This window comes from Lycium barbarum, chromosome 4 (assembly GCF_019175385.1).
Source record: "Lycium barbarum isolate Lr01 chromosome 4, ASM1917538v2, whole genome shotgun sequence".
NCBI classification, from domain to species: domain Eukaryota; kingdom Viridiplantae; phylum Streptophyta; class Magnoliopsida; order Solanales; family Solanaceae; genus Lycium; species Lycium barbarum.
The window spans coordinates 109,940,368-109,952,085 of record NC_083340.1 but is presented as its reverse complement, the minus strand read 5'-3'; the positions used below and the strand labels follow the sequence as shown (position 1 = coordinate 109,952,085).

The window sequence follows — 11,718 nt, the reverse complement described above, 5'->3', positions numbered from 1 at the left end:
TATGAAAGAAAGGCTTTATCCCTAACGTTAAGGTCTAAACAATAATCTAAGTATTTCCCGTTAATTAATTCCCTTGGTTTAAGCTTGAATCCATGATTTCTAAAGTAGGAAATTGGAGTTTTTCATGAAAGAAGGTTTAATAGGTCTTTCTTGAGAAGTTCATAAAATTGGTTAGACTTCCTAAGTTGCTTTAAATGATGAAATTAATTGGGTTTATGCTAGATTATGATGTATCTAAGGTTGTTAATCATATGCCTTTCATTATTAGTGATGAAATTAATTGAATTTATGCTAGATTATGATGTATCTAAAGTTGTTTAATCATATGCCTTCCATTATTAATGATGAATTTTTGAATTTAAGAGTTAGAGTTTATACTCAAAATTAGGAGCTTTGTTTGGTTTCAAAATTAGATGAATCCTTGAGTTAATTTAGCTAAGCCCCAAACGTAAGTGCTGATACGTTTTGCCAGTGAGTCCCAAAACTTGACTTTTAAAACACTTTCTTATAAGTCTTCTAAAACTCATGAATCATGATTACGGAAGCTTAAAATAGCCACAGTGCTAAGGCCAAAAGAATATCTCCACAATCGTAAAATTGTAAAAAGAAAGGGACTTTTTTAGAAGGGAAAATTCCCAAAATATCTAAACCGACTAGGGTACAAATTCGTATTTCTGGAAAGAATCCAAGGATAAAAACGTCAACCAAAACTCAACATCCCCTCATTTATATTCCACCCTTCGCTCATATCACAAAACCCTATATCACTCTCATACGATTTTTGTCTTTTCATATTTTTCCTAACATTTTTTCTGCAGAAAACCCTAACCTTAATCCCCCCACCAAGATTTGAGATTCCTTTTAGGTAAAAGCAACTTTATCATCAAATCTCTGTCAATATTTTTATTTACTTAGATATTAGATTACTGATGTTTGTGTTATTCGATCTGGCTGTATAGTAATAGCTGCAAATATGGGAGAAAACAAGGAGAACGATGCTTATGAAGAGGAGCTTCTAGACTATGAAGAAGATGATGAAAAAATCCCTGATTCCGGTACTAAAGTCAATGGCGAGTCGGCCAAAAAGTGAGATCTTCATGCTATAATTAATTTCCTGACTAGTATACGCTCTAATCTTTTTCTCTTTAGTTTTAAGCTTATATGGTTGCTAATTTTTGTTGTTTTTTTGCTAGTGTTGTTTAAATAATCATGAAACCTATGTTTATGTGTTATTCATTAACCCTAACTAGTTAGTTGATTGATTAAAGTTTATACTTTTATGTTGGGTTAAAGGCATAGAAATACCCCTAAACTACACACTTAAACTGTTTAATTTACTAGTAATTAATTAGTAAAGGGATAAATAATAAGGAAAAGTAAGTTCAAGGTACAAAAAAATTTATGTTCAATGGCATAAATAATACGAAAAAATAAGTTCAAGGGGATAAATAGTACGAAAAAAAATATGTTCAGGGGTCATAGGACTCCCTCATAGTTTAGGTGCGTTTCTATCCCTTATCCCTTTTATGTTTTTGTTTTCGTATTTATGAAGGGTAAAGTATCTGGTTGAGAAATTTTTGCTGTTGAATTATGTTCTTTTCTTGGTTTAGTTAAATCTTTTTGCTGCCTGATAATAGGCCTATATCTCCATTTTTTGTTTTGTCTGTGTGCTTGACTTCTATAAGCCTATTTCAGTTTTTTCGTTGTGTTTGTATGTTTATGAATAATATACTTGAAAATTATTCACTGCTTTGCATAATGGACTTCTTATGTTTTGTTTCTCTTTATTGGTATGGAATCTTATTTGCCTAAATATGGTGGAGTAGATATATAGAGGATTAATTTAGCCAAACTTTGCTTATTTGTGATTGAACTGCAGTAGAGGCCGACAATTATTAATATTTTTAGAGGTTAATTTATTTAGTAATGAAAAGAAACGGGTCTGAGTATATTGAAATATCGAGGATTCATTTAAACAATCCTGACTTGTTTTGGGGGGAGGCTTAGTTAATTGATTGATTTTTGTTCTTTATCTATGTTCGTCTTGTTTTTGTAGGGGGTACTTATTTGTTTTGACCCCTTGGGTCCTGGTTCGTCAAGCTTGGTTTTTGTGTACTTGGTGTTAAATATTCTAGTCCTTTTCGGTGGATGCAGGGGTTATGTTGGGATTCACAGTTCAGGTTTCAGAGACTTTCTTCTAAAGCCAGAGCTATTACGGGCTATTGTGGATTCTGGGTTTGAGCATCCTTCCGAAGGCAAGTTGTTGATTTCAGTATTATCCTGTGAAAAAAGTGATGAACAGCTAATGTTAAACTGTCTAATATTATTCTTTAAACTTACTTGTGGTGGTCTGTTCTGAGCATTTTCTTCCTCATGTCTTAACTGTGCTTGCTCTGAAGCTGACAAGCAAGAAGAAATAAATACTTACTCTCCTTGGTATGTGGATTGGTTAAGTACAAGCATTTAGGGTTTAAGGTTGAATACAAGGCATATTCCATACCTAGCTTCCTCTTGCCTCTGAATCAAGCAAAAAGGGAGGGGGATTTTTGGTGCTAAATAGAAGAAAAGAGCCACAATTAGCTGTGGGCCATATGAGTCCATATTAATTGAAAAATCAGTAGTTGCAGAAATGTATCCATTTTTCTTGCCGCACTTGTGTATGGATAAGTGTTTGATTTAGAGTATCTCTAGTTCTAAAGACTCCTAATTTTCTTTAAGTGAATCTATTTGCCCAGTACAGACCGATATTCATATGGGATATAAAGGAGCCATATAGCATACTTTTACTGCAGTGCTTAGGCATTATTGATTGATCTGATTAGCTCGTAACCCTTCCATCTGGGAATATTATCACAATTTTATTGTCATTTTCTGAGAACTGTGGTGGTCTGGTGAGCAATTATGTGGCCAGTGATGCACACTGTAATTCTGATTTTCCCGAGTGGCGCAGTTCGTGTGAGTTGTTTTTAAATGTGTTTTGGCTGTTAAATGTCTTGCCAATGTTGTAATACAAACTTTTTTTCTTCGGCTGCAAACCCCACCCCCATAAAAGGAAAAAATATGCGGGGCTGTGTTCCATCAATTTCCTTTGCCAATTCCGAAATCCAATCCAACATGCCTTTTTTCTTTCGTTGTCTGTAAGTTGTTTATAGAAAGCTTGAAGAATCTAGTGTTTGTAGGAGTGAGGGAGGCCATCAACGGATGATGGCATTTAAGCAATTGTGATGTCAACTCCAACATTCCCAAGTGAACCTTTTATTTTGGCTTGCATTCACTTTTATGCACTTCTGGGCTCAATCCTTTTTTGATGTTGAGCTTGTTAGCTTTCTATGTAACGTGTGTATGGTTCTGGAATTTGGTCGTGTTAGCTTTCTATGTAACGTGTGTATGGTTCTGGAATTTGGTCATACGTTGCTGTAAGAACTACATGCTATAGCAGGGTTTAGTCTTATTTTTTCCTAGATTAGTACGTTTTTGGGGTTTTCGGAGTGTGCTAATTAGAAGTTATCTTTACTTTTTCTTTTGATTATTCTATTCTTTTTGGATATACTTTGACCATAATCTATCTCTTAGGACGTTCTTGACAATTTCTTTATAATTCTGTTTTCAGGTAAATAACTCCTATCACTAGTAATTTGGAGATGTACAATGGTAAATTTTTAAACTGAAACTGAGGTCTCGTTGGCTCCAATGTATTTGGTTCTTCATCAGTGCAACATGAGTGCATTCCACAAGCTATTCTGGGAATGGATGTTATTTGCCAAGCTAAATCTGGAATGGGCAAAACTGCTGTTTTTGTTCTTTCAACTCTGCAACAGATTGAACCTGTCGCTGGTCAGGTTGCTGCCCTGGTTCTATGTCACACTAGGGAATTAGCTTATCAGGCATGTGCACTGATCTGAAAGTTTTCTGCTTTTTCATTCAAACAATATTAAAGGATTGTCTAATTTGTTTAACTTATAAAAAGTACTAATTTGCTAACTGACTACTCTATCTGCAGATTTGTCATGAGTTTGAGAGGTTCAGCACTTATCTGCCCGATATTAAGGTTGCTGTTTTCTATGGTGGTGTCAATATCAAACTCCATAAGGAGCTTCTGAAGAATGAATGCCCTCATATTGTTGTTGGAACTCCTGGAAGAATACTTGCATTGGCAAGAGATAAGGAACTCTCTTTGAGGAATGTGAGGCATTTTATACTAGATGAATGTGACAAGATGCTTGAATCACTTGGTATGTCTTAGCTAAGTTTTTTTTTTTTTTTTTTACAACTGTCACTGCTAAAGTTCCTATCATCTTTTTTCTTTTGGTAATCCTTTTCTCAAGTACATCTGTTGCGCATATGCAGACATGAGGAGAGACGTGCAGGAAATCTTCAAGATGACTCCTCATGACAAGCAAGTCATGATGTTTTCTGCAACCCTCAGCAAGGAGATTCGCCCGGTTTGCAAGAAATTCATGCAAGATGTAATGTCCTGTGGCCAGTTCTTGAATTTAGAAGTCTACCATATTTCCATAATTTCAGCTTTCTGCAGGCGATAGTAGTGAAATTTTTCTGGTATAATCTGTCTAAACTTAATTTTACTGGGAAAAGTGAACAAAGATGAGGTGTCTCTGGAGCTGGTGCTGTGCCGAACCACTAGTTTTTCCACTAAGCTTGTAGTTCTTCGTTTTCTTGAGTTTGTGCGTCGATCTTTGTTCTTTCATCTTCATGTCCTATAGTTAAAGATGTCAGAGGGGTTGGGGAGGTCTATAGTCGAAATGGGATAACCTGGGGGGCTGATGCTTGGAGTCCTAATGGAAGCTTTTTGGTAAGCGCTGTAGAACCAGTTGAGCAAGAATGGGGACTAATTGGGTGCTTTTACTCTAAGCTGCAAGGAGAAAATTCACAGATGGAGGATCTTCATCCATCGTTCATTTCGTAATCATCAGATTCCGTTAGCTCACGAAGCTCCTAATATCCTTTACTATAACGTTTATTCATTTCAGCCAATGGAAATTTATGTCGACGATGAGGCCAAGTTGACCCTGCATGGACTTGTACAGGTACATCTTCGAAACCTGATCTTTTGCCATCATTTCTTTAGTTATCACAATCTTGATGGATCTCTTTAAGTGGCTTCTATTTGATGGCAGCACTACATCAAATTGAGTGAAACGGAGAAAAACCGGAAGCTGAATGACCTGTTGGATGCTTTGGACTTCAACCAAGTTGTTATTTTTGTCAAGAGTGTGAGCAGAGCAGCAGAGTTGAACAAGTTACTTGTGGAGTGTAATTTTCCATCTATCTGCATCCACTCTGGCATGAGTCAGGAAGAAAGGTCTGTAACTCTTTTTATGTTATCTGCTTATGCACCGAGTGTTTAATTAGTGTCTAAATATTTTTATATTATATGTGAGAAGTCTCTGTCAACGAGATTATCAGTTCTCAACAAGATCACTTTTTTCCTTGAGGATTGTGATATTAGTTGCGTGACAATTACATGGATCAGAAGCATTTTTAATGTTTTTGCGTCTCACCTCAAATCTCTCTTTCTTCCCTTGCAGTTGTTAACTTTTGCATATGTCGTCCCCTCTGATCTGGCATTTGTGTGAATTATCGAAATCATATTATGCTGCTATTGACATCTTTTTATTTACATGTTATGTAATTCTTTGTCTGCTTGGTAGACTGACGCGCTACAAGGGATTCAAGGAAGGGCATAAGAGAATTCTTGTGGCTACTGATTTGGTTGGGAGAGGCATAGACATTGAAAGGGTGAACATTGTTATTAACTATGACATGCCAGATTCTGCAGACACTTACCTTCACAGAGTATGTCCTATCTGTCTTGCAGCTCATTGTTTTAAGTTCTGATCTTATCCAAGTAATCTTATTATTTAATCTTGAATAATATTGTTAGGTGGGAAGAGCTGGTAGGTTTGGAACTAAAGGGCTTGCCATAACATTTGTGTCATCTGCATCAGATTCTGAAGTTCTCAATCAGGTTGAGAGTCAGACCCTCATATTTTCGATCTGTTATGCCTAATAATGCCATCCACATTAATATAATGTCCTTGTGCTTTATACCAACTGTAGGTTCAGGAGAGGTTTGAAGTGGATATTAAAGAGCTTCCTGAGCAGATTGATACTTCTACATACAGTATGTCTTACTTGATGCTTACCTTTGAAGCTTTGTTGGCTTTTTTGGATGTTTGTTTTTTCTTTTTCAAATCTGATTGTGAACGTACCTGCACTGGTTATGAAAATAAAATAAAATAAAATAAAATAAAATTGATGGGATAATTCCAAGGCTTTGGTTCAACCTCAAAGGTACTACAACATGGGATTGTGGTTGGCACATGTCACAAGTTCAAATCCTGATTGGTGAAAGCAAGGTTTGGTATTTTGGTAGAGAGCGTAGATGTGTGTGCCATATCCGCGGATTTTTAAATTGGAAACAGTGGATTTCTATTATAGAACAACAACAACAACAACAACAACCCAGTGAAATCCCACATCGTGGGGTCTGGGGAGGGTAAAGTGTACGCAGACCTTACTCCTACCAAGGTAGGACAGGTGTTTCCGAAAGACCCTCGGCTCAAGAAAAGCATAAAAGCATAAAAAAAGTCAGATAAGGATAAGAGATTCAAAGCGATATGGAAATGAAATAATATAAAATAAAGTAATACAATCGACACAGATCGCACAGGATAATCAAAGCACAGGAAATAGCAGATAATAGCATAAATCGGAGCACAAGAAATTATATTGCGATACTGCGACTACTATTAAGAACGGATAACGAGACTATCTATTAGCCTTCTACCCTAATTTGGGTCCTCCAAACCCTCCTATCTAAGGTCATGTCCTCGGTAAGCTGTAATTGCGCCATGTCGTGTGTAATTACCTCTCCCCAATACTTCTTCGGCCTACCCCTACCTCGTCTGAAACCTCCATGGCCAACCTCTCACACCTCCGCACTGGGGCATCTGTGTCTCTCCTCTTCACATGCCCAAACCATCTCAATCTCGCTTCTCGCATCTTGTCTTCCACTGGGGCCACCCCCACCTTATCTCGAATAACCTCGTTCCTAATCCTGTCGCTCCTGGTGTGGCCACACATCCATCTCAACATTCTCATCTCGGCAACTTTCATCTTTTGAACGTGAGAGCTCTTAACTGGCCAGCACTCCGCCCCATACAACATAGTCGGTCTAACCACCGCTTTGTAGAACTTGCCCTTAAGTTTTGGTGGCACCTTCTTGTCACATAGCACTCCGGAAACAAGCCTCCATTTCATCCACCCTGCCCCAATACGATGTGTGACATCATCGTCAATCTCCCGCTGTCTTGCACAATAGACCCAAGGTACTTAAAACTACTTTTCTTCTGGATGGCCTGGGTACCAAGCCTCACTTCCACGCTAGCCTCCTGAGGTGCTTCACTGAACTTACACTCCAAGTACTCTGTCTTGGTCCTACTCAGCTTAAACCCTTTAGCCTCCAGAGTATGTCTCCAACCCTCCAGCTTAGCGTTAACTCCGCTACGAGTCTCGTCGATCAGGACTATGTCGTCCGCGAAAAGCATACACCATGGCACTTCACCTTGAATTTGCCGTGTCAATCCATCCATCACTAAGGCAAATAGAAACGGACTAAGAGCTGATCCTTGATGCAACCCCATCACAACTGGAAAGTGCTCTGAGTCTCCTCCTACTGTCCTTACTCTGGTTTTGGCTCCCTCATACATGTCCTCGATCACCCTAATGTACGCCACAGGTACACTTTTAGCCTCCAAGTATTTCCATAAGATCTCTCTTGGAACTTTGTCAAAAGCCTTTTCTAGGTCGATGAATACCACGTGTAAGTCTCTCTTCCTCTCCCTATACTGCTCCATCAATCTTCTCACAAGATGGATGGCTTCTGTAGTTGAACGTCCCGGCATGAATCCGAACTGATTCTCTGAAATAGACACACCTCTCCTCACCCTCATCTCCACCACCCTTTCCCACACTTTCATAGTATGGCTTAGCAGTTTGATACCTCTATAATTGTTACAACTCTGAATATCTCCCTTATTCTTGTATAGAGGGATCATTACACTCGCCCTCCATTCTTCGGGCATCAATGCCGTCTTAAAGATGACATTAAACAACCTAGTCAGCCACTCCAAACCTGCCGGCCCCGCGCTCTTCCAAAATTCCCCAGGAATCCCGTCAGGTCCGATCGCTCTTCCCCTGCGCATTCTACGAACAGCACCCCTAACCTCCTCAACCTTAATACTCTTGCAATACCCAAAATCACGCCGCCTTCCTGTATGTTCTAAATCTCCCAACACAATGTCTCTGTCCCCTTCTTCATTCAAGAGTTTGTAGAAGTATGACTGCCATCTCCGTCTAATGAGAGTCTCCTTTACCAATACTTTGCCATGCTCGTCCTTGATGCACTTTACTTGATCCACATCACGTGCCTTTCTCTCCCTCGCCTTGGCTAGCCTGAACAATTTCTGGTCCCCTCCTTTCTCTTCTAGTTCAGCATACATGCGTTCAAAAGCTGTCGCTTTTGCCGTCGAAACCGCCAACTTCGCCTCCTTCCTCGCTATCTTATAAAGCTCCGTATTCGTCCACTTCTCCACCTCATCCTTGCTTTCTATCAACTTCGCATACGCCACCTTCTTTGCTTCCACTTTCCCTTGAACTTCTCCATTCCACCACCAGTCTCCTCTATGCTGACCACGACTACCTGTCGAGACCCCCAACACTTCCCTTGCTACCACCCTAATGCAACTAGCCGTCTTATCCCACATACTGGTCGCATCCCCACTACTATCCCAGGCCCCCATATCCTTTAATTTCTCTCCCATCTCCAGTGCACTAATCGTGGTCAAACTACCCCATATGATCCTAGGTCGGTCATCCACGACCCTCTTCTTTCTCGTCCTCTTGATCCCTAAATCCATCACCAAGAGCTTATGTCGGGTTGTAAGATAGTCGCTCGGAATGACCTTACAATCTTTGCACAAACCTTTATCATCCTTCCGAAGGAGTAAAAAGTCTATATGAGTTTTAGCCACCGAACTACGGAAGGTTACCAAGTGTTCCTCCTCCTTTGGAAAACTCGAATTGGCTATCACCAACCTAAAAGCTCTTGCAAAATCCAAAAGTGAGACTCCTCCATTTCTGTCCCCGAAGCCAAAGCCTCCATGCACATCATCATAACCTCCCAAAATAGGCCCGATGTGTCCATTGAAATCACCTCCCACGAATAGCTTCTCAGTAGACGGTATGCCTCCCACTAACTCGTCCAAATACTCCCAAAAGCGCCTCTTCTCCTCCTCGCCTAAGCCCGCTTGCGGCGCATATGCACTAATAATGTTCAAAGTGAGTCCTTCCACGACCACCTTAATCGACATCATCCTATCAGTGGCCCTCCTAACCTCTACCACCTGATCCCTTAATTCACTATCTACTAAAATGCCCACCCCATTTCTGTACTTCGACCTACCAGAGAACCACAGCTTATACCCGTCTACCTCCTTAGCTTTAGGACCTACCCATTTGGTCTCTTGGATACAAGCTATATTAATCTTCCTCTTCTTAAGAATCTTAATTAGCTCTATGGACTTCCCCCGTTAACGTCCCAATGTTCCAAGGATCTACTCTCAACCTAGACGCTCCTTTAACCCACTTACCCCTCCTAACCACAGCTTATACCCGTCTACCTCCTTAGCTTTAGGACCTACCCATTTGGTCTCTTGGATACAAGCTATATTAATCTTCCTCTTCATAAGAATCTTAATTAGCTAACCTACCCATTTGGTCTCTTGGATACAAGCTATATTAATCTTCCACTTCTTAAGAATCTTAATTAGCTCTATGGACTCCCCCCTTTAACGTCCCAATGTTCCAAGAATCTACTCTCAATCTAGACGCTCCTTTAACCCACTTACCCCTCCTAACCCTCGCCCCCGTCCCCGAATGAGAACATGACCCTAGTCTACCATCACTGAGCAAAGTCACAAGAATGAGTATGAACTAATAAATTCGAAAGTCTAAAGTTAGCAAAATGTAACTACAAGTGTATGGACAAATAATGGATGGCAACCGGAGGTACCAACTCCAGTTGAACTGAACCTGGTCGCCGCCGGAAAACACTGTTCAACGTCGGAGTTAATGTTCACTGTTGAATTACTGTTCACTGTTGGAATTCTGTCCACAAAGACCTGAAACAGGAGAAGAGAAGAGAAGAGGGGGGAAAGAAAAAAGGAACAGAAAAAGAAAAAGGAAAAAAAGAGAAAAAAAAGGGCTGGCCGGAAAATGGTGCCGGAAAAGCCTCCGGCGATGGCGCGACTGAGTTCTGGCAGCGCGAGAAGCAGTTAAAAAAGGAGAGAAAAGGGGAAAAAAAAGGAGAAGAGAAGAAGAATAGAAGATGAAGAAAAGGGAAGGGAGAAAAAGTAAATCTGACCGGAAAAGTGGCTGGCGTTACCTGATCGCCGGAGTTACCTGGTCGCCGGACGCGGTCTGGTTCTCCGGACGTGGTGGCGGGTGGGGTGGGGGGGGGGGGGAGAGGAGATGTTACCGTTGAGGGTAGAAGAGAGAGAAAGCAGATATTATAAGAAAATGCTGAATAATGGGTTAGAGCAAGATCTTGCAAAATATACACTTTTTGTATATTTCGTACTCCATTTCTAGAATCATTGCCTCTTAGTTGTTTGTAATATAAAGGAAAAGGGGATGTTGGTAGAACCCTTCTGTGCCTATGAGGACTTGCATGATTCCATGAATAGTATGTATTGTAAGTGGTTCGTGATATGGTACCAATAGTGTTTAACTTACTGATTGAAAATATTTCTTCGTGATACAAAAAGTGTACTTAATTCATCTTCGAATTTTATTGCTTTTGGGGTATTTCGTAGACATTGGTAGTCTTCTTGTGGGTGATGTATTTGTTGCTTATTTGTTCAATTGCGTGTGGGAGCTTAGTCTAGTGTATCTTTGTATGCAGTGCCATCTTAGGGGGGATGAGGTCTTCCTTGCAGATGTGGCAGATGTCTTGCCTGAAGTCGTTAAGTGGCAGTGAGGTTTCCTCTTTGTGTATCAACATGGTTTTGAATATTGAGCTGATTAATTTGAAGAATTTTGGAGACTTGCTCTGCTTTGGCACTTCCGGATTTGCTGTACCCTTAATGACTCTATGCTGTGTTTCTGCATTAGCATAAAAATGTCTCCATGTTATGATAATGGGAGAGTATTAAGTTCTGTAGTTAAATATCCAGATGAATTATTCTGCATTAGTTTCTTGTACTTTTGCTAGCTAATGTTTTATAGCCGGACTAGAGAGCTATTTTTCTCAGAAGTTATGCCTTCGCTAAATGGTCTTTGGCAGCTTGTTTGTGTTCTGGTATCATCTGCTGTAATTGAAGAAATATCAACATGAATTTCTGTGAGTGCCACAAGCCCTTTTAACTGTTGATGCAGTGGAAATGCTATCCTGGCCTTGGTGCTTGATTAATGGATACTTTTGCCCTTGCCACCCCCTTTAACTGCACACGGTGTGTACACCAAAGCAATCAATTTTAAGTTTAGCATTGAAAATTTTAGTGAGATTGTATCACTTTACCATGGTTAAAGCGATAGATGTGTATAAATATAAATGTCTAGCATTTATTGTAAGATATAAACATTGACGTGGGCAAGTTTTTATCGTGGGTGTAGTATGTTCCAAAATGTGGTGGTGAA

General features: G+C 39.9%; 1 protein-coding gene across 2 annotated transcripts; it reads left to right on the top strand.

Moving 5' to 3' along the window:
- Window positions 1-706: 706 nt before the first annotated feature.
- On the top strand, window positions 707-11,495 carry LOC132636226 (DEAD-box ATP-dependent RNA helicase 15). Of its 2 annotated transcripts, none has more exons than XM_060352969.1 (12): window positions 707-865; window positions 960-1,086; window positions 2,155-2,255; window positions 3,712-3,884; window positions 4,001-4,232; window positions 4,348-4,466; window positions 4,989-5,045; window positions 5,136-5,320; window positions 5,670-5,814; window positions 5,903-5,986; window positions 6,079-6,142; window positions 10,985-11,495. In XM_060352969.1, the coding sequence occupies exons 2-12, from the start codon at window positions 974-976 to the stop codon at window positions 10,993-10,995; spliced, it is 1,284 nt and encodes a 427-aa protein (XP_060208952.1). In that variant the 5' UTR covers window positions 707-865; window positions 960-973; the 3' UTR covers window positions 10,996-11,495. The 2 variants fall into 2 exon arrangements, with proteins under 2 accessions (XP_060208952.1, XP_060208953.1); XM_060352970.1 differs by having other exon boundaries at window positions 729-865; window positions 966-1,086.
- Window positions 11,496-11,718: the final 223 nt, after the last annotated feature.

Coding starts and splice junctions, on each gene's coding strand:
- LOC132636226 (XM_060352969.1), top strand. CDS start 974: ATGGGAGAAAACAAGGAGAACGATGCTTATGAAGAGGAGCTTCTAGAC. Junction 4,467..4,988: donor GCAAGAAATTCATGCAAGAT/GTAATGTCCTGT, acceptor TATTCATTTCAG/CCAATGGAAATTTATGTCGA. Junction 5,046..5,135: donor CCCTGCATGGACTTGTACAG/GTACATCTTCGA, acceptor ATTTGATGGCAG/CACTACATCAAATTGAGTGA.